At 55.2% G+C, this 21,533-nt stretch overlaps 6 protein-coding genes across 6 annotated transcripts; 2 read left to right on the top strand and 4 right to left on the bottom strand.

The window, feature by feature from the left end:
- Window positions 1-461: 461 nt before the first annotated feature.
- MONBRDRAFT_33251 (uncharacterized protein) lies at window positions 462-2,206 on the top strand. Its single transcript, XM_001747464.1, has 5 exons — window positions 462-536; window positions 622-731; window positions 824-935; window positions 1,028-1,126; window positions 1,312-2,206. The coding sequence occupies exons 1-5, from the start codon at window positions 492-494 to the stop codon at window positions 1,876-1,878; spliced, it is 933 nt and encodes a 310-aa protein (XP_001747516.1). The 5' UTR covers window positions 462-491; the 3' UTR covers window positions 1,879-2,206.
- A 10-nt stretch (window positions 2,207-2,216) lies between these two features.
- Window positions 2,217-4,108, bottom strand: MONBRDRAFT_37877 (uncharacterized protein; the record flags this gene model as incomplete). Its single annotated transcript, XM_001747557.1, has 2 exons — window positions 2,217-3,230; window positions 3,902-4,108. The coding sequence occupies 2 exons, from the start codon at window positions 4,106-4,108 to the stop codon at window positions 2,217-2,219; spliced, it is 1,221 nt and encodes a 406-aa protein (XP_001747609.1).
- A 489-nt stretch (window positions 4,109-4,597) lies between these two features.
- MONBRDRAFT_33252 (uncharacterized protein) lies at window positions 4,598-9,292 on the top strand (the record flags this gene model as incomplete). Its single annotated transcript, XM_001747465.1, has 18 exons — window positions 4,598-4,660; window positions 4,848-5,174; window positions 5,253-5,470; window positions 5,559-5,599; window positions 5,710-5,822; window positions 5,918-6,111; window positions 6,230-6,294; window positions 6,417-6,470; window positions 6,562-6,676; window positions 6,774-7,015; window positions 7,169-7,246; window positions 7,328-7,440; window positions 7,574-7,637; window positions 7,741-7,953; window positions 8,134-8,225; window positions 8,321-8,394; window positions 8,481-8,656; window positions 9,018-9,292. The coding sequence occupies 18 exons, from the start codon at window positions 4,598-4,600 to the stop codon at window positions 9,290-9,292; spliced, it is 2,517 nt and encodes an 838-aa protein (XP_001747517.1).
- Window positions 9,293-9,437: 145 nt separating this feature from the next.
- MONBRDRAFT_27127 (uncharacterized protein) lies at window positions 9,438-10,301 on the bottom strand (the record flags this gene model as incomplete). The annotated part of the gene is made up of 5 exons (XM_001747558.1): window positions 9,438-9,511; window positions 9,671-9,754; window positions 9,830-10,041; window positions 10,130-10,193; window positions 10,220-10,301. 5 exons carry the CDS (start codon window positions 10,299-10,301, stop codon window positions 9,438-9,440), a joined length of 516 nt encoding a protein of 171 aa, XP_001747610.1.
- A 2,360-nt stretch (window positions 10,302-12,661) lies between these two features.
- On the bottom strand, window positions 12,662-15,392 carry MONBRDRAFT_37879 (uncharacterized protein; the record flags this gene model as incomplete). Its single annotated transcript, XM_001747559.1, has 7 exons — window positions 15,197-15,392; window positions 14,928-15,036; window positions 14,676-14,824; window positions 14,470-14,564; window positions 14,202-14,344; window positions 13,055-14,086; window positions 12,662-12,943 (listed from the first exon to the last, which is right to left on the bottom strand). Exons 2-7 carry the CDS (start codon window positions 14,973-14,975, stop codon window positions 12,662-12,664), a joined length of 1,749 nt encoding a protein of 582 aa, XP_001747611.1. The 5' UTR covers window positions 14,976-15,036; window positions 15,197-15,392.
- A 4,528-nt stretch (window positions 15,393-19,920) lies between these two features.
- On the bottom strand, window positions 19,921-21,290 carry MONBRDRAFT_9838 (uncharacterized protein; the record flags this gene model as incomplete). The annotated part of the gene is made up of 2 exons (XM_001747560.1): window positions 19,921-20,957; window positions 21,062-21,290. The coding sequence occupies 2 exons, from the start codon at window positions 21,288-21,290 to the stop codon at window positions 19,921-19,923; spliced, it is 1,266 nt and encodes a 421-aa protein (XP_001747612.1).
- Between the last annotated feature and the right edge of the window lie 243 nt (window positions 21,291-21,533).

Consider the following 21,533-nt stretch of genomic DNA (forward strand, 5'->3'; position numbering starts at 1 on the left):
CAGGAGAGGGAGCGCTGCCCTTTTCAACACACACACACACACACATTCTCTCTCTCTCTCTCTCTCACGTACCGCTTTGACACGTGAAAATAATGATGACTATTCGACAATGTCAGACGGATGCGAAACAATGTCAGAAAAACAGTGTGCTACCTTATGGCAGGGTGGATGTCGTCGGGTAGCAGCCGTCAGTGGCTGGACCAGTTGGCGCGCGCGCGAAATTTGGGACTGGGCTGCGTATTTATATTTCGCGGTGTGCGAGGGGTGGTGAGTTGATGGCAGTGGTCGGGTGGAAGGGGGGCAGATGGATCGGTGGCCTAGTGTCTGGGATGGGGTGGTGGGGTAGTAAAGCATGGAGGGAAAGTGACTCGCCTGGCAGTGCCCCGTTTCGCAATGGGGTTGTTGCGACTCTTTGTTTGTGGGGCAGTGCCAGCTGACGATGGCACTCCCTGTTATCGATAGCTTTTCAAGGCCAAACAAGACCAGAGATCATGTGGCGCGCCGGCGTGGACGTGACGGCAACGGGAGGTGACGATGTACGGCAGCTCCGCCTGCTCTTGAATGCTCAGCAGCCGACTCAATGGTTTTCAGCTCATCGCGTCACCATATGATTTCCTCCAGGATGATGACTGGGAGACTGAGGCCGACTTTGAAAACGATGTTTCGGAAAAGGAGGCTCGCTGGGGCTCTCGCACGATCGAGGGATCAGGGCGCCAGCACGTCGCCGGCGGGTATGTTTATGCTCAGAACTAATTTATGCCCGACCTTCGTCCCACAGTATGTTGCTGACCGCGGATCCAACCCATCTTCATACTTCAAACAGTCTCGAGGGCATTCGCCAGGCCGTGCAGGAGGACAGCACCAAGAGCCAAGTGAAGCACGACTTTGCCCGTGGTTACGGTGGCAAGTTTGGCGTGGAGAAGGTGCAGGACAAGGTACACTTGGGCAAGAACAGCCGTATTCCTCGCATGCTCAGGTGCTCAAGGTCCTTGTTGTCCCGAGGCTCATCAATCGTGCACTTCCACAGTCGGCCGTGGGCCATGATTACCAGGCTGAAAAGGCATTGCACTCGTCGCAAGTTGATGGCAAGAAGGGCTTTGGTGGCCAGTACGGCCTACAAGGCGCGGTGAGATTCGCCTGTACCCTGTCTGCCTTCGCTTTGGCATCGTCATGCCTTTGTGACTGTGTCGATTTTGATTTTTTTTTTTTTTGTTGTTGTTGTTGTTCTTGATGTGCTTCTTTTCCTTACCCGTTGTTCCACTGGCCTCACGTGCACATGTGACATGGTGGTTTCTATTGCTGGTGGGATAGGACAAATCTGCGCATGCCTTTGGCGACTCGGGGCCCGTGGGCTCTTCCTATGAAAAGCCGGCCATTGTCGGAGGATCAGCCAAAAACTTTCGCGAGCGCTATGAGCATATGAACGAGACCAAGCAGGCAGAGGGTGAAGCAGAGGCTGCCCGTATTCGTGCGCAGCGCGAGGCAGCTGATGCTGCCCGCCGGGAGAAGGAGGCACAAGCCGCGGCAGCACGCGCCCAAGCCGAAGTAGCGCGCGCTGAAGAGGAAGAGGCTGCTGCGGCACAGGCAGCCCCCGATCCCGATCCCGAACCCGAACCCGAACCTGAACCCGAATACGAGCCTGAACCTGAACCCGAACCTGAACCCGAACCTGAACCTGAATCGGCTGACGCTGCCGAGGATGCAGGCTTGACTGCCACCGCGCTGTACGATTATCAGGCACAGGGTGATGATGAAATCACCTTTGATCCCGACGATGTCATTACTGACATTGAGCAGGTCGATGAAGGCTGGTGGATGGGTACTTGCCGAGGCCAGCGCGGTCTTTTCCCGGCCAACTATGTGCAGCTCAACGAGTAAAGCTGCAGCGACCGTGTGTCACCACTCCGACTTGGCTCTTGTTCCTGTGCCCGCCCTTGTCTTGTCCTGCCCGTGGATTTGTATATTTGTTTTGGTTATTCCCTGCGGCAGCGCGGCTGGTCTCCGCTGTCCGTGCCAACGCACTCCCAGCAAGAGCCTTGGTCTTCTTCTCAACCCACATTGGTCATGATCATGTGTGCCAAGTCATGGTCACTCTCTGAGCCGTCTATGGCCTTGGCATTTGCTGCCGCTGCGCCGAACCAGCTGAACAAGGGCAAGAGCTGGCTTGTGGTTCTTGACCCGCACTCAATTCAAACAACTCGATGTAATTACAAACGCTAGACATCGACGGGCGCGCCAAAGCTTTGAGTTCTGCAAACATGCGAGGTGTAATCGCCCTGTTCGTTGGGTTGACGTTGACCACGTACGAGAATGGAGCGGGGCACGTCACCCGCTCGCGTTTGAGCCACATCAGCGTAGCCCAGCGAGATCATGCGTCGAGTGCTCGCAGCCATGTTGTCCGAGCTGCCGTGCAACGTAAAGTGGTCCACCAGCAGCAGGCTGCCCGCAGGGCAGGCCATTGCCACTTCCCCAGGCAGTGGACCAGAGTAGCCCTTTTCCCATTGCTCTGATACCAATAGCTCTGGAAACTCGGCTTGGAGGTCAAGTCGACCCCGTGGTGCTGAGAGGTGCGATCGTGGAATGACTCGAAGACACCCGTTTTCCAAAGTCTGATCGTCCAGAAAGACGAGCACATTGATGATGGGGTTCGGATCAGCATCAAAGAATTCAATGTCGCGGTGCCAGGCTGTGCCTAGACCGCGGGGCGGCTTGAGGAAGCAGCGGCTGTTGTAAAACCGAATCTCTTCTCCCAACACCGGGGTCAACACTTGATCAACCAGCCGTGGATGAAACACCAAGCGTTGTAGCACATCACTCTCATAAAAAACATTGATGATGCTTCGGGGAATAAAGGTGTCTGGGGCCTCGCGCGACGGCTGGTGCTGTGGCAATGCCCCTGGAACAGAAGGGGTGCCGCGATCAAAGTGAAACCCCAGGCGGCGGCTCAGATCCAGCTTATCGTAGTCCAGCTTGGTCAGCTGCGCGTCAAGAACAAGCGCGTTTGTGCTATGCATCGGATCTGTCGGCGCTTGTGCAAGGAGCCGATCCATTTCGCTCCTTAAAGCTCCCACCTCGCGAGGCGTGAAAAACTTGGGCAGAAGCAAGAATCCTTGCTCGTCGTATTTGGATTGGTGCGGGTGTGGCGCGATCGGCTTGGATCTCCGCCATTGGCGGCTGGACCAGCGAGTTTGCACCCGCCCTGATCGAAGCCACGGCCGCCTTGGCAGCGCCTGCACCAATCGACCAACCATGCTATTTGCGCGCACTCTCTATTCACCACGGCACGTCTAAAACCCAGCGCCAGCACCCTTTTACGCAGCTGTGATCAGATCTGATCAGATCAGATCTGATGGCTCCAAAGAGCCTGACACCCAAAAGTAAAAAAAAAATAAAAAATAAAAAGATGACGAGCGCGCTCTCTCTGTTTTTGTCTCTGGGTTGTAAACCCGATATCAAGTTGAAGGTTTCAGGTGTAGCAACTTGGCGAGCTGGCCAAGTCGATGCGTAGAACAAAGCATCGATGCGCATACAATGTTGTGGCCGTTCGTGTCGATGAGGGTAGGATAGATCTGACGGTGAAACATCATTCGCTTAGAGTAAAGAAATTCGAATCAGGACACGAGAGGGGGGAGTTGCTTAAGGGAAGGCGTTGATGTCTCCTTGAACAGGCAGCTTCCTCGATGGTGGTGCGCAATTGCCATGCTGTTTTGAAGAACTTCAGCATCCTGGAGCCAACGCTTATGAACAGGCTACCTATGAACAAAAAGAGACAGTGTACGGCGCACCGCTATCGCTAGCGCGAGAGTCCATGCAGCTGCCACCATGCGCGTTGTTGCTGACACCCCTTTGCAGTGTATCACTCTGAATCTTGCCGCACGACATCCCGTGCCGCGGCCTCCACCTCTTGCAAGCCCTCCGAGCCTGCGCCGTCAATGGCCGAGTCTACATCCGAAGGCAAGATATCATCGTCTTGGGCAGCCATGAGCTGGTCATCTGCGCTGTCTTCACCAGCACTGTCGTGGTCTCCGTCGCCCTGGCCCTGCGTATCTGGCACCGGCGGCCACGTGGCCGGCAAAAGCGCATCCCGGACCAGCTCCTCCGCCACCATGGCTGCAGGGTTTATTGAGCAGAACATTGATCAGCACCGATTTGCCCGCGCCGCGAATGCGCATCACTCTGCACCTGGCTGCTTCCCACAGCTTGGATGTTAGGGCCAGCATGAGCACATACAAAGGCTAGGAAGGGCATTTTTGTGAAGGGTGCAGCGCAGGGGGCGCTCAGGTTCTAGCTGGGCCAGCTGCAGCAGCGTTTGCCGGATCGCTTCCTGCAAGGGCGAGGGCTATCCCAACACGAGCAAGGGCACGTGAGCCGGTCCCCTCTTTAACGCACATTATCCCATGCAAGGGTCCATCAGATTGTTGGCCAAGTCCCATGAACACGTCGCCCATACCTCCATGTCATCTGCCGCGGTCGCCATGCCATCAGCCAGACGCGCCGCCTTTGAATTTCAAAATGCTCACTGCTTTCGCCACTCCTACACTCGCTTTCTGACAAATATGCCCAAGTCTACTATAAACTACACTTTAATAGCATCATCATGACTCCATCGCTCTTGTGTGTGTGTGTGTGTGTGTGTGTGTGTGTGTGTGTGTGTGTGTGTGTGTGTTGTAAATCGTCGTCATCTTGACTTATGGCGGTGAGGCGCCGGAACGCGTGTTGGCAAGTGTGAGCTGAGCTGAGCTGAGCTGAGCAAGGTGCGCTGGTGCGCTGGCATCAGCACCAGCACCAACACCAGCACCAACAGAAAGGAAAGGTCAGTGGCTCACCATCCCTTGTGCTGCTGGCAGTTGGAGTCATTGCTCTCTACACCCACACACTGTCTCTCTCTCTCTCTCTCTCTCTCTCTCTCTCTCTCTCTCTCTCTCTCTCTCTCTCTCTCTCTCTCTCTCTCTCTCTCTCTCTCTCTCTCTCTCTCTCTCTCTCTCTCTCTGTCTCTCTCTCTCTCTCTCTCTCTCTCTCTGTCTCTCTCTCTCTCTGTCTCTCTCTCTCTCTCTCTCTCTGTCTCTCTCTCTCTCTGTGTGGCGCAGTTTCGTTTGAACTTTGGGGGGGAGCGCCAGGACTCCAAAGTTGCCGCCGCTGCCATCAGCTCAGTTCATCCACCTGTGTGGTGGGTGGTGTGCGCGCCCCTTCTTCTTCTTCTTCTTCTTCTCTCTCTATCTCTCTCTTTCTGGGAAAATTCGGCATCGATTTAGGCCAGCACGATGGGCCTGCTGAGTCTGGGGACCCCCATGCATTGGAAGGACGTCAAGCCGATTGCTGATCATGTCCGGGAGCATGGCATTGTCCAGCTGGTTAACATTTGGAACCGACTCAAGGGCCGACAACAAGACATTTTGCTCTGGGGCGATGAAGTTGAATGCATGGTCGTGCTTCTGGACCAGGACAAGCGACAAGCGCGCCTCGTGCTCCGGTAGGACGCTTAGACTTGGGCTCCATTCGGCCGGCACCAGACTTCTGTCTGACCCCGCGCCCGCGTGTGTCATTGCAATTGCCCATAGGGGCAAGCAGCTGCTAGATGAGCTTGATACCATCTCACGGGGTGGGTACTTCTACTACTTTTATTCCCTCGCCAGAGAACCGTGCACTGCTTGCTCGCCACATTCACCCCGTTGCTCTGTTTTGCCTCATTCGCTCGTCCGACGACTTTAGACTGGCCCGACACCGAGGCCGGCCGTGTGCTCTGGCATCCCGAGTATGGGCGCTACATGATCGAGTCCACCCCCGCCGCACCCTATGGTGGGCGCATTGAGGATATGCTGAAGGTGCGGCGCTGGCCAACCCTTGATCCCTTTCGCTCTGCTTTGCTGCAAACTAAGCTTACTTTTGACGACCGCCTTGATTCGCTCGGCGTCAACAGGTTGAGGGTAACATGGCCTTGCGCCGCCAGCAAGCTAAGAAGGCACTCAAAGACGGCGAGGTGGTCATGACCATTACCGTCTTCCCTCGACTGGGCTGCGGCCTCTTCACCGAACCCCCTTATGCTCCTTCGCCTGGCGGAGATGTGAGCAAGTCCCTTTTTTTTCCCGACCAGGCGATTAATGAACATCCGCGGTACGCCCCTTGGCTCTCCTTCGACCTGGCTCTGGCTATCCGTATCAACTCTGGCCTATTCGGACGCGGTCGCTCAGAACTCAAAAACTGTACGCCCGATTGCTCGTGCGTCATTCAGCTTTCCAACGCTGACAGCCAATATCCGCAGGCGCCGTGGCTCCAAGGTCGCCATGAACATTCCCAGTATGTTTTCTCTTGCTTTTGCCTCAACTCTATGTTACTCCTTGCGTCAAGTTGTTTCCCGATCAAACCTAACTCTGCGCATGCACCTGCCCGCGGCTGGCATGTGCTTGATACAATGGCAGTCTTCCGCGATACTAAAACGCCCATGCCCTTCATTGAGGATTTTGCCAACACTGGTAGAGCTCGGGATGATCACTGCTTGAATGAGGCTTGTTCGTTCTTTTTGCTGCCTTTGCTAACAAAGCTGTCATGACTTTCGGGACGCAGGACACCCCGAAGACCCAGAGGGTGCGAGTGCCGCGCTGCCCGATCACATTTACATGGATGCCATGGGCTTTGGCATGGGCAACTCGTGTCTTCAAGTCACATTTCAGGCCCGCAAGTAAGGCCGTCCCAACCCACCCAGATTCGACCATGTAGCCCTTTTATCTCATCAAACCACGTGTCTCTTTCTGTTTGCCCGGGTCTAAATCCCGCAGCGTTGAAGAGGCACGCCACCTATACGACCAGCTGGCCAACGTGACCCCCATCTTCCTGGCTCTCTCAGCCTCAGCACCCATATTCCGTGGGTATCTCTCTGATCGTGATGCACGCTGGGACGTCATTGCCGGCTCGGTTGACTGCCGAACGGCGGAGGAGCGCGGGCTTGAGCCCCTGAAGAATGACCGCATGGAGATCAGCAAATCTCGCTATGGCTCCATCAGCAGCTATCTCTCTGAGGGTCCGTCGTATCGCGGCATTGCGGCATCGTGGCGCCGTTGCTTCATTTCACATCGGAACATTGGGACATTGGATACTCCAGTCCAGCTTTACATCATTACGTCACGACCTTTGCGCACTCTAACCTCTGCGATTTGTGAATCCTACCCCACAGACCCACGTAACAAACCAGAGTTTGAGGATATTCCCTTGGAGGTTGATGATGGCATCCTGCAGACGCTGCTCGATAATGGTTCGTTCGTTGCAACAATGACCCGTTTAATCGATTATTTCAATGACCAGCTCACAAGCTGGCTCCGTGCTCTTATCACAGGCTTCGACCTGCGCTTGGCCCGTCACTTTGCACACCTGTTTATCCGAGATCCATTGGTCGTCTTCCGTGAGTTGATTGATCAAGATGATTCGACGTCCACGGATCATTTTGAGGTACGACGCAGGTGTCAAACGGCCGTGGCATGATGTTCTCGGCTTCCAAGTCATCCCCGGTGCATTGCGTGACTCCCACATTGCATCCTACCCATGGCTTCTACATTGGCACTGGCGCTGGCACGTGTTGCAGAACCTTCAAAGCACCAATTGGCAAACCATGCGCTTCAAGCCTCCTCCGTCGGGCTCTGATATTGGTCCGTGCTATCTCTGCCCGAGCTTGCCTTCCTATCCAGTTCTGAAGCTTGACAGGACTCACCTGCCACTTCAACGCCGCCTACGTGCGCCTGCTTGCTTTAGGGTGGCGCGTTGAGTTTCGCACCTGCGAAGTCCAATTTACCGACTTTGAAAATGCCGCCTACACCATCTTTATCGTCCTTCTTTCCCGCACGATCCTCTCCTTCGACCTTAACCTGTACATGCCGCTTTCGAAGGTCGATGAGAACATGGACATGGCACAAACAAGAGATGCTGCGCGTCAAGGCCTCTTTTGGTGCCGTCAACACCTTACTGGTATCCCCACCCTCCCCCGTTCTGGCCCACTGCTCTTGCCTGCTCGGCGACTTGACGTGTAGCTCATGGGCCACACTGTTCAGACTGCATCTCCTACCGTATACCTTGATTGCGAATTGGCACAGCTCATGCAAATATCCATGGTGTATTTTACCTGTTTGATATAAAATTGGTCTTCAGATGAGATGCCAGCCGGCTCGCCAATGGTGCGCCTACCGCCACATCCCGACAGCTGCGAGCTGATGACGTTGGATCACATTTTGAACGGCAAGGTGTGTGTGTCGTCTGCATGCATTGATGCACAAAGGATCTTGAGCAACCTCAGTATTGTGAAAACCTTGTTCTTTTCACTTTTTCGGCTCTGCAGCCCGATTCCTTCCCAGGCCTTCTACCCTTGGTGGACCTTTACCTCAAGTCAATGGATTTGGAGCTGGATAGCTAGTCAGTTTGCCGCTCATCACGTGCCATGACAGTGCGCGACGCGAGCAACGCACCTGATGACGTTTGCCTGTCGCGCCTTCTTGCAGTTGCCAAATCCGCCGCTACCTCGATTTCCTCAGCGATCGAGCTGCTGGCAAGCTTTTGACCGAAGCCCAGTGGATTCGCGAGTACGTGCACCAGCACCCCTTGTATCAGCAAGACTCGGTGGTTCCCGATGAGCTTGCATTTGATTTGCTCAAGACAATCAACGACATTGCCGAAGGTGCGTATCGTGACCTCGCCGTCTGTCTGAGTGCCTGAGTTGGGTTCAGCCCTCATCTCAACCTGCTCCGTATCTCGTCATCTCGGCTGGTGGTAGGAAAAGCTTCTGCACCAACGCTATTGGGCGATTATATCAAGCCCACTGCATGTTGAGGACGCTGCTTGATGCCAAATAGTTGTTTTGGCAAAGTGCCTTGCCGTTGTATACTTTCACTGACTTGAATCGATTCCTATCGTTCCTTGCTGCTCTTTCATAAACGTGTGTCGGCCCCATCTATGCTCAGCCTCTGCACAAAAGAACGCGTCTATATCATTTGTGTTGGGGAGAGTTGATCCTTGTAAATCTCGCTGTATTAGATTAGAAGGCAAACGATTGAACATGGGCGCACACACGACGAAACTTGGACCCAGCTCAGCTGGTGCCCAGAGCGTTTGCTCAAGCGGCCCCGGATTCTGCACTGCCGGTGCCATCAAGACGGGGCGGGCTTGCTCGCACAACCTCACTCACCAAGCGGCCCTGCCGCCAATGCTGATCAAAGAGCTGGCCGTCGGGACGACAAAATACACCCCAGCCGTGACTGCGAAATCCGTGGCGCGGGCCGATGTGAAGGGTGCGCGCTACGCTTGGGTCCAATGAACGGCTAAGCCCACCCTGCCCCGTGCAGGATTAAAACATTGCCCTGCAAACACCGTACCGCTTATTGTTCTGAAACATGCCGGTATACGTGCTACCGTCCGGAAGGGACTCGGTGCCAACCGGTCCTATGCGTATTGCGGCGTGATTAGAAATTTGGCCTTGTGGTTTTGGGGGTGGTCGATGCCCAATTAACGATGCAACGGAGAGTAGGCGAGACCCCTGACCGTGACGTTGATCGATTTCAAAGGGACCTTCATAAATCGTGCCACCCATGATGAGTCGGCCCCAGCCGTGGCGTAGACCTAAACTTGCGACCTTGCGCATGAATGCTCGGGGAGGGAGAGGGCCGGGCGTGACAAGCGATATGAGCAGACCCACCTTCGACAAAGTCGCCTGCATACGTCGTGCCATTGATGTAGCGGCGGTAGCCCCGGCCCGTCATCTCACCATGCTTGAACTCGCCTAATTTGGGGGCGACACCATCAGAATGGAGATGCGCGGGCATATCAGAGCGCTGGCCATGCGAATCTGACCCACCTCGATAAAAGCCCTGATCAAAATACATCAGCTCGCCTTGCCCATGTGGCATGTCTGTTGCTGGATCTCGCTCCCCTGTCCACACACACACACACACACACACACACACACACACACACACACACACACACACACACACACACACACACATGTCAGGTGTGTGAGCCTTGGCGGAGGCCAGCGTCAGGGCCCACCGCACCGGCACCGCCCACCTCGATAGTTCATGGTTGCACTCCTACAGCAACCCAAATTCCTCCACAATCTACGCACAGGGCCTGATGTGCCCTCTTCAAGACACACCCATCAAAGTCGCTGCTGCTCCGGCTGACAAGGCCGCGGCGCAGCTGCTGTTGCTGTTGCTGTCCTGGCCGCCGCCGCCGCCCCAGCAACCAACAATGAAACACACACACACACACACACACACACACACACACACACACACACACACACACACACACACACACAATAACATCTGACTTTTACTGACCGTTACGAACTCATGTTTTTTCTCTTTTTTTTGCAGTGAAAGGCTACCGTTGGCGGCTACCTGAGATTAAAAGCTCTGAAGGCAGAGTGTCGAGGGCTGCGTGGACGGGCACAAGGCTGCAGAGGCTTGAACATGATGTGGCGCTAACATGCAAAAATGGGAATGCGGGCCAACCCCGGCGAGCACCAGGCCATCGCGAAACAGATCCGCGCCTGGCATCCATCAGCCTTGACTGCGCCCCCCGAGGTCAAAGCTGTGCTATTTGAAGACCGTGTGTCAGGATTTGACATCGCTTTTCAAATTGGGCCACGCGACTGCACTTGTACGCGACGTTGCCCCCCTCCCTTGAAGCATGCAGCCTCCATTGTGTGGTTGCTTCTGCGCGTCCTAACCCTGGTGTCTCGGATTGTCTGGGCTCATTTGGTTAGGGACCCTCATCTATTGTCCAGATGCACTCGATGAAGCACCTGATATCATTCTGGACGCCGATTTGGCGACCTTTGTAGCATTTCCTCCAACCGCTGTACGCGTTGACACAAGTCGCCCAATGGTCTTCAAGTTTAAATTCATTTTCATTCTCATTCCGTTTGCGGCGCTCACTGGCTATGCGGTTTGGATGACCTGACAGGATGCTTGGTGGTCTGACCATGTTCAAGTCCTGCTCGACTTTTACCTCAAGGTATGCTTATGACGAGGCTTTGCTGAACAACCGCACATCTGTGGGGTTTGTGGCTGCAAACACGGCCACATGGCAATGTCCCTTCTTGCTTTAACCTAAGTTGTTTGCTTAGGAGTATCTCAAGCACCAACGGCAGATCTTGCTGCACGCATCAGATGAGTTTTTGCAGGATGCGCTAGGTGGCATCAACGAGAGGCTTGATGAACAATACGGATTGCAAGCAGCCGTTGTTGTAACGAGCTCCAACTCAATTCCCCCCGGACACGGCACTCCGGCCTTTTCCCGGGCCTGGCTGAGATTTTGCTATGACTTGGCTGATCTAGTGCCACATGCACCAGTACGCACTGCCACCCTCTGCCCCCAGTCCTCCCCTGTCACTATCGTTGAGACAGGCACAAAGGCTGATTCGAATAATGCTTATGCACACACATCAAGCCGATTATCTCTCACAAAGGACTGCATGGCTTCAGGATGTGTCAAGCGATCTTCTGGGGCAGTCTGTGCAATTGGAGGTTGACTTGCAACGCCAGACAGATGGCGAGTGGCAACCCAGCTACTCGTGTCACATCCCTGAAGCACTTGAAGCCACCCGTTTGCTCAACTTCACGTTGCCGGTATTGAACTCCTCTCTTACCGTGAAGCAAGCCGCGGCGCGCTTGTGCGATGCCGTGGCTGACCACATTTGCCAGCCCGAGCAAATGAGTGATGCGCGCCGTCTGTTCATTGCAGCCTGCCTGGCACGCTTTGGCGGGTAAGGCCTTGTCTAGGCTCAAATGGCGGGTACTTTTATACCAGCCAAAAGTAAATGTCGCTCACAGGGCCAGCCGCAGCTAATGGTGCAAATTCTCCTGTTTGCTTTGCCTCTCAGCTCCATCTTAGAGTATGACGCGCAGAACTTCTCTGTGTTACATGCCCTCGTGACGGTCAGTTTGATTTGTGGTTCTCGTTGTCTTCTCCTCCCCATGCCTTTGTGTATGGACAGTTGTTGCGTGTGAATGATGCCTAGACCTCGGCCTTTCTTTCACTACTAGGCTGGTACCTTTTTTGCCGTTTTGCGAGTGGAGCTTCCGGCTCATTTTCCAAATGAAGCACCACGACTCACACTCTTGAGTTGCTACCAAGCTCAAGAGCGGGAGACAGAGTTGCCAAGATCCCAAACCATCGATGATGCATCCTGTTCCCTTGCCGGGTTGCCCCCGATGGACATGGTGGACAGACTCTGGTTGGTTGTTGAGCAACTTTTGGTCGGCTTTGACAATCGCCAGCTCACTCCAATCTGCATTTTTTTTTCTTTATCTCATCGCATAGGAACCTGCTGCCCACGGCCTTGGATGAGTTTTCTCAAGCGCATTGATGCCTCGGTTTTTCTCATTTCAAAGTTCTCCCAGTAATTTCTCAAGAAAGACATCACAACACTGTTCTTGATGAAGCATCAATTGCATCCACAAAATCTTGTACCCACAGGTTGCGACTTGGTATCACAGCTACACGGTTTTGCAAAGCCATGGTGACACGTGTCGCTTCAAGCACTGATCAGTCGACTTGGCAGGTTGTGGCGATTTCACGATGCGTCCCATCATCAAGAAAAAAAAATGACACGTCGGTTGGAGGAGAAGGGCACTTGATAGCGCAGCTGGACTTGTCCTACACGAATGAAGCCAGTCACCTAGCGCCGCGCCCCCCAGGCAGAGCTGACGGCGGATGGTCCACTACGTCCGACTGCTGGGCCGCTCCTTGCGCGACCACGCCCGACAGACATGAGACTAGGAAAGTCAGACTCCACCTCGGGGTCATGATGTGCCTGGTGCGCAGCTGCATCGGTGCTCTTGAGCAATTGCCCACAGGTGCGACACTGGTGCAGGCCTAGATCGGGTAAACCACCAGTACCAGCTTTTGTCACCGTGACCTTGCTACGAGGCCCCCTGGTATTCAAGGTCACCGACTTGACCTAAGCCGTGGGTCAATGCCATCGAAGCCATCACAAATCGTCAGCCGTTCATTTCAAATCCCTCTCATGAATGCTGCGCTAGACTGCCATGAACACGAGTGTTCAACGTACCTGGCTCCGATGGCGCTCATCATTATAAGCTTGCAGCAGCAAGCCTTGCAAACGAATGTTGGGAAGGAGGGCAATGAGCTCACCAAACACGCGAGGCGTGGCATCGCCCAAGAGCTGATGGGCACGACGGAAATAGTCATCGGCAGACACGTGGCCTTCGCGGAAGGTGGCCGTCAACGACTTGAACTCGTCAAAGTCGGCGTCAGACTGCAGACTGCGCATGAGCAGCTTGCGCATGGCGTCATTGCGCTCCTTGAAGGATGCAGGACGGATATAGTCATGGGCACGAGTTGCCATGGTTGAGCTTGAGGCTGCCGACGTCGCCGCACCGCCCTGCTTGGGACGACTGGATCCACCCCCGCGGGAAGCAGCGCTTCCACGACCAGACGCAGAGCCACGACCAGTGCCTTGACCGCGATTGGGGGCAGGATTGGGGCCAGAGCGGCGAGAAGGAGGACCCGCGGCTGCCAGCGATGGCCACGAGGCCTCCACGGCGGCAACCAAGGAAGCCTCATTCAAAGAAGGTCCAGCCATGTTGGCCATGTTGGGACCGGCGATAGCAGCACGAAAATTGTTCGACGCTGGGCCGCTATTTGGCGCGGCCATCGAAGCACCCGGTGGTGCTGCCGCCTGAGGAGCGCTTGGTCCCCCTCCGTTTTTGCCGCCGCCGCCAAGAGTGGGAAAGGCCGCTTCACTCAGATCAGGAGCGGCGGTGGCAGCATCGACATGCATACGGGCTTCTTGCTGCTGAGTAGTGGCCTCAATCTCCCGAGCTCGTCGGTCGTTGCCCCGGTTGCGGTCTCGACTGCGAGCCCCACGTCCCTCGCCGTGACCTTGCTGGCGGTCGGAGCGACCACCCGCGCTTTCTGTATCAAAGAAAGTGGCGGGGTCAAGCGCGCGTGCGCGTTGCTTCTCGGCGCGTGAACGGCCTTCCATATGCTCTTCAACGATGTGATGCTGCAGCTCAATGTCATTGAGGAAGGCGATAAGAAAGCAGCCATGTGGGCAGGCCACATGCTCCTCCCGGTAGTGCTGCAAGCAGATCCAGAAAAGACGGGTGGGCGGGCGTGAGCATCACGATGATTTGACAAAACATTGGGATGGAGCACGTCAGGGACTGCAACAAGAACTAGGGAGGAACCCCGACCTTGTCGAGCGCACGTTGATCCGTGTAGTATTCGTGTGGCTTGCCAATTTTGGCGCAAAGGCCACAGTGGCTATGTTCGTGCTTGAGGTGCGCGTGCAATGCGTCGTTATCATAGTAGCTATGCATGCAGTGGCCGGCCATGCCTGTGAAGTGAGCTCATGTTTCGGCTAGAAGACTCATGGAGGAGGGCATTCACCGCAACGCGCTGGTGGTCACTCACACACACACACACGCGCGCGCGCACACACACACACACACACACACATACCGATGCCTGCAAAAGCCGCACTCTGGGTGACCATCTGGACAGTTGATGTCGCCTCGCTTGCGATGCGTACGCAGGTCTTGTTGCGTGTATGTGGCCTAAAGTGAGCCAAACTTCAAAGTGAAAAAAACCAGGAGCTTGGTGGGGTTGGTCCGAGCCTGTATTCCGTGGCTCTTTGGCACGCGGAACTGCCGACTCGGTGCACGTACGTATTCCGAGGGAAATTTGGTACTGTGTTGGACGCAAAGACTGCAAAAGTAGAGCTGGTGCTGCCGCATGAGGTGGTTGGAAAGGTCTTGGTGGGTCGTGCAGCTTTGGTCGCATGATGGGCACGACAAGGCAAACAGGCGCTGGCAGACTATAGAGCCCAGCATGACAGTGAGGCGGAGTGGGGCAGCGCTACAAGCTGATTCGCCAAAGACTGCATAACGGTCAGCAACAAGGCAGGATTCCTGCCGCACCTTTCTGCACAGCACGAGAGCTGCAATAAGCACGCCATGAAGGAACATGAATGCTGCTTTTGGGCATCTTCGCGGGCCAATTGATATCTGTGTCCTTGGTTAATAGCACCTGCACGGTAAAGATCCAAGTCAGCGAGCAGGGCCTCAAACGAGAAAGGCTGAAGAACAAATATCGAGTGGTTGGAACATGCGCATGCGAGTTGTGTTTCCACCGCGGATTGACCCGGCCAATCCGTCATCTTTGGTGAATCGGTTGCATTTTGGCTGACCTCGGGAAGTGGAGTACGGCAGACGGGGCAGTCATCATTCTTGACGAGAACTCGGAGGCGCAGAGAACAACGATGGCAAAGCTTGTGATTGCAAACACCGACAGCCAGGACTTCGACGGGCTCAAAACAAATCTCGCACGTCTCCGTGCCTTCGGGGACATCTTCAACACTCTCCAGTGCCTTACGAACTTGCGTGGTGAGCGAGACCTTGACTTGGCCGTCACGGGTACGCTCAATTTGCTGAGGCTCAGTGGCTTGGTTTTGGGACGCGTCATGCGTCCGTCGGCCACCACGTCCACGCCCACCATCACGAGACTGGCCCTGGGTGCCACGACCACGGCCGCTATTGGCTCGGCGACTAGGTTCATCCGGGTCCATATGCACGTGGGTCTGGCGGTGGCCACGACCTTGACCGGATTCGTTGCGTCGTTGGCGAGGAGCTCGTGCCGGTAGAGGCGCGCCGTTCGAGCCACTACCAGCTGCCGGAACAGGATCGGGCAGTGACGGTAAGTCAGGAAGGGGCAAGGTTAGCGAAGCCGAGGTGGCATTGGAAGTGTTGCCGTTGCCATTGCTGCCACGGCGTGTGCCGGGTTCGGGCAGTGAAAAGTCCAAGTCGGGCAAAGGCGCCAGTGGATCCATGCTGTCGTTCTGGACAGCCGCGGTGGGTGACGTAAGGGGCGTGTGAGAAGCGGATGCAGTGACTGCAACACGACCACGAATCGAGGCTCGCGGGCACCAGGCACTGGCAGCTACGTTGAGCAAAGATAACGGATTAGGCATGGTGATACGGGAGCTATATTAAATGGAGCCTGGCTGGTGCGTGCCAAAAGTGTGTATGCGCGGCTGTACAAGTGCGTGTGCGTGCGTGCGGCGTGTCGGGGAGGCTGGTCGTGCAATCCGTTCGAGCCGTGTAATCAGTCCGAAAGCCGGAAGGAGGGGAAGCAACGATCCGTGTGCCAGGTGTGGAGCGTCAACGCGTCTTGAACAAATTGTAAAATACACATCTACACATCAGCATACATACCTCCAACGACGAGCACCACTTGACAAGACCCCCAGCGTCCAGAACAAGCTCACCCTTGCACCAAGTCCCAGCTCAGTCCCGCAAACAAGTGCACACAACCCCCGCGCGAGAAAGAGAGAGAGAGAGAGAGAGAGAGAGAGAGAGAGAGAGAGAGAGAGAGAGAGAGAGAGAGAGAGAGAGAGAGAGAGAGTCAAAGTGAGAAACACAAAAGAAACCAGCTTTGGTTGTAGTTGATTATGCAGTCTTGCGCTTATGTGTGTGTGAGACCAGCTGCTGCTTCTTGTGTGTGTGTGTGTGTGTGGTGGAATGTAATGTGGTAACGCCTGCACATGAGGGTTATGAAAGCAGTGTATGTCAGACAAAATGCAAACACACACACACACACAGGAGGTTTTGCGACTTGGGACCATGGACGGATAGAGGTGAATGGGGTGCTGCATTGTTGTTATGGCTGGGCTCTCACGTGCGAATGGCAGCTAGATCACCCAGATTTCGCACTGGATTCATCGAAATGTGACAACAAACTCAACACGCGCTGGATTACCGAACTCCCCGAATACGAAAAACAAAGGCGGCCGACAACAGGAAATATACCGCTGTTACTGCAAACAAGGTCGTGTATGCCACGGCACAACCCCCCTGGTCGCAGTCGTCCTTGGGACCCGTGCCTCCACATGCAATCCGGGCGACTCCATCGCGAATTGCCCCGCCTGCAAGAGCAGTCCACCCCAGGACGCGTGGTTCCAGGTGCCCGTGAGTTGCCGCGCGCGGTGCACTGTTTCCAAAGCATACCACAGCAACGACCAGTCCCCGTACATATGCATGCACATGCACACTTGAAAATACATCAACATACCAATGGGGGTGGCAATCAGCTGAGGTAAAACCATCGCCTGGTGCCACACGGCCAGGTCCTTGGCCCGGTCCGCCTTGTTGGTCAGCACATCAAGTGCCATGGCCAGGTCGACGGCCACAAAGCAGCCATACCCCATCCCAAACACAGCCGAAATACCCAATATCACATGGAAGCTCTACACGCACACACGTCAGCGCGTCCAATCCCAAACGTCATTCACCACACAATAGTGTGAGGTGTAGCAAAATAAGGGGAAAAAAAGAAAAAAAAGAAAAAAGAAAAGGCAGAAGTGGCCATTAGGACTTCCTGCTTGCCCTAGAACCAGCAGGCGAGAACGGCTTCAACGAGGCGGCTTGGCTTTCAAGCAAACAAACCTCAGACAACGCCATGGCCATGGCTGTGCCGGCCATGATGACTGCTGATCCCACAACAAACACGCGCCGACGCCCATTTGCCCAATCGCTCAGCTGGCCACCGCACCCAAGATCAAGAATGACCGCAAGTAAGAAGACCCCGGGTGTCAACAACAGCAAGACCCATAACAGAGGAAAATGCAAACAAAAAAATACAAAGTAGGCATCCGTCTGGCCAGCTCAATGACACTTCATCCGTTGCTGCCTGTAGCTCGCCAAAGGCTCACCTTGCCCGCGGCGACGGAAGAGAGAGCGGCAGAGACAAAGAGGGGCACCAGGGCATAAGCCACGGCCGATTCGGCACGCATGCCCTCGGGCAATGGGATCTCGTCATGGAAATAATACTCCAAGAAAAACATGACCGTAGCCATACCTATGCACACATCATCAAACAAGATCAGGAACAGGGGGCAAGGAAGGCAAGGCAACGCACGGCCAACAACAGCGAGGGTGGTTTTGCCGTGTCAAGTACCTTGTTGCATCAGAAAACGAGTCAGAAAAACCCAGCGAAAGTCATGCCGGCGCAAGGGTTGGAGATACTCCAGAACAACCAACTTGACCGACAGCGGCTGCGTCAACGCAAACACGATGAGACAGGCAAGTGAATACAGGGCCATGTACAACAAGCAGGCGGACCCGGGGGTCAAAAAGCAAAGTACCTTGGGCGGAACGGTCGGACGATACTGCTCCTCGCGCTGCGTCGTTGCAAAAGCCGGAAACAAAATGAAGGAAGGAGGGGAATGGCAAGGCGAACAAGGGATGAGCACATCGGCAGCAGTGGGCTTGCAAGTGGTCAACGCTGGCTCGTTTCCAACACTCGAGGGAGATCATGAGAGCAATGCACAAGTGTCGGACCTGAGAGAAGAGAACGGGTACAACAGTTAGCAGTAGAATGACAGCGAGGACGAGGTAGACGCTCATGACAGAGAGGTGGGGGTAGAGAAAGCCCATGCTGGCACCCAAGAGGTTGCCGAGCACGGTGGCCAGACCGTTGAGGCCGCTGGCCAGGCCCCGCATCGACTCGGGGGTGCGGTCAGCCAGCAGACCATTGTATGGTGTTCCGGTAACCTGGTATCCCACAGTAGCAAAAGAATAGACGACAATCAGGATCCCCAAATGGCCGTGGGTCTCAAAGTTGTCCGTGACAGCAGCCGTGGTCAAATTGAGCCAGTCCGAGGCGGGGGTTGTAGTGGGAAAGGGACCTTCTGTAGCGCCCGTGGCAAGAGTTGGGCTGGGAAGGCTGCCGTTGTTTGGGCAGCTACTGTCTGTGTTCTTGTCCGGTGGTTTGTGAGGATTGGCAAGACCAAGCACCAGGTGTGCCAGGCATAGCCAAACAAGGCCAAGCAGCATAAAGGGGCGACGACGACCATAGCGCGAGGTGCAGCGATCCGAGAGGAGCCCAATGTAGGGTGTCGTGATGACGGTAATGATGCTGCCCACCAAGACGACAGTAGCCAGACCGATACCGGCCGAGTCGTTGCCGACAGTGCTACGGACCTGGGAGGGCAGGAGAACAATGCCCCAAGCTATCAGGGTGGAGGCCAACCCCACCCAAGCGGTGTTCAGGAGAATGAGGTTGCAGGCGGTTTTGCTCTGCAGGTGCGGATGCCAATCCTCGTTATTCGCAGAGCCTCTGGATTCACCACCAAAAGGATTGCCCTCGTCATCTGAATCAGCAGCCTGGGTGCCGGGCAGGAGGGAGGTTTGCGACATGTCCAGACTCAAGTCGTCAAGCAGCAGCTCATCGGCCTCGGGCCAGGACTTGTGCAGTTCCATCTCCATCTCGGGCATTCGGCTGCGGCTCTGGTCCGACTTTGGCCGAGCGCGAAGAGGAAAGGCAGCCACTCTGTACTGTTTGTGCGCCCGTTGTGGCGCGCGTAACTCAATCCCAAGACTGCGCCCGAGTTTGCAGGAGTTGGCGCCCTGTTGAGAGGCAGCCAAGGCGAACAAGAGATAACGGTAATATCGCCCGTCACAACCCACAATCCAACCTAGTTATGGCGTCGGATCGCTCTCCCCAGTGCCCAACCTGCCACCTCAAAGCCCCTTGATCTCGCACAGCCTCGCTGCCTGCCGACCTTGGCCAGCCAGACCAGCTGTGCTTGCTTCTGAAAACTTTGAGCAGAAGAGAGAAAAAAAAAAAAAAAAAAGGCACATGTTGTATTGTCTGACAAGTGTGTGTGTGTGTGTGTGTTGTGTGTGTGTGTGTGTGTGTGTGTGTGTGTGTGTGTGTGTGTGTGTGTGTGTGTGTGTGTGTGTGGGTGGGCTCGCGTTTCACATTTCAACTGAATTCTGGCGCCCTCCAACAGGAAGATGGGTGTTGTTCGACCAGCCCATAGCCCCTCTTGAGCACGTTTTTTAGATACGACACATCCCCGCGCCACAAAAGAACCAAACAAACTCTGAAAGAAAGAAGAAAAAGCCGATAAGTTTAAACGCCAAAGACAACGGCAGAGTGCGAGTAACGCTCCATGGGTAGGGGAGGACCTTCACGCCAATGTGTCCCGTTGAAGACTTCAACAGAACGTAAAGGGCCATTGTTGAAGCCTCCGGTGGCAATCAAGGTGTCTGCCCAAACAGCCACGGCCAGGTTGGAGCGACCAACCGTCAAGGGGGTCGTAGCAGTCCACGATCGCCCGTCAAAATACTCGACCAACGCGAGACGGACTGAGGGAGGGCCATAACCACCAACGACGTAAAGGCGGCTGCGATACACGACTGCGGCAAAAGCCGATCGTGGGGTCAGCATAGGTGGGGCGATTTCCCACCCTTGATCATCAAGCACCTCCACGGCGTTGGTACGCGATGTGGCATCTTCGCCGCCCAGCAGATACAAGCGATCTTGAAACACAACGGCACACGCGTGTCGATGCACCAACGACGGCGATGGCGCAACATTCCAATGAGTTCCGTTGAAAAAGAACGCGCTTAGGTCAGCACCTCCCAAGTAAAAGAGGCGCCCGCGAAAAGCGGTTAGACAGCCTCCGCTCTTGTGCGGGGCACGAGGTCGCTCCTCCCACGCACGGCCGGTAAATGCCAGCATGCGCGAATCCCCAGAGGAACTTGCTATACCCACTACATACAGTTCTTGGTGCAAGATGGTCGACGTTTGGTCGTAAACGCTCAAGTTTGCAGGCAAATCAAGCCCGCGCCTCCAGCCCGTACCCGCGCTGTCAAGAACATCAACGGCCTGGGAATAATCAGACGCAATACCCCCAAGCACAAGAACCTTGGGGCCAACTGCCCATGGCAAGACGTTCCCCAAGGCTTGTCGAAGGGCTGCCAGAGTGTCATTGAGTTGTTGTGGGTCACCTGCACGGGACTGAGGGGACTGCAGTGCCTCCAGATCCACACCGGCGACGGCAATGGGGGCCGTAAGCTCAAGGCGCTCCTCTGCGTCACTCGTGACGCGATTGGGTGGAGGCATATGTGCATCGAGCTTGACAAGTCTAGCGCCAATATGTGCATCTGCATGGGAATGTGCGGGTGGACAGGGCACGGGGGTGCATGAGCATCAGGCATGCCAAATTCAACAAGCGCACAAGACGGAAGAGTGGCGTGCTATCCTCTACCGTGTAGTTCGATATCCGAACCAGCAGAGAGCACCAGGTTCCCTGCCGAGTCGACGAGCAAGTTGACCTCATCATCCCCACTCTCGAAAGACGATCCGACACCGCCTGTCTTCATAATCAACAAATTGGCAAGGACGAGGACAAGGAGGAGAAAGCGACGATGATAGAATGGGAAGAAGAGGCCCGGTTTAGTCCTCAGGTGCAAGGCTGACCGCCTCGCCACCGCCATTGTCCAACTGTGCTCAAACTGATCCGAAGAAGGTGAGTTACCCAGATCAACTGGTCGTCCTAGATGGTGAACAAAGGAAATCGACAGCTAGCCGCACAAACACGTCAGCGTCGAGTCATATGAACCGCTCCACGTCGAGCCAGCTGATCAAAATTGAAGCGCCAGCCGGACCAGTCCTGCCCAAAACATGTGCATCCATCCAGTTTTGCAATTTCGAACCACATCAGCCCATCTTCCACTCAC

The sequence above is a fragment of the Monosiga brevicollis genome, genomic scaffold (assembly GCF_000002865.3).
Source record: "Monosiga brevicollis MX1 MONBRscaffold_17 genomic scaffold, whole genome shotgun sequence".
Lineage (NCBI taxonomy): Eukaryota > Choanoflagellata > Craspedida > Salpingoecidae > Monosiga > Monosiga brevicollis.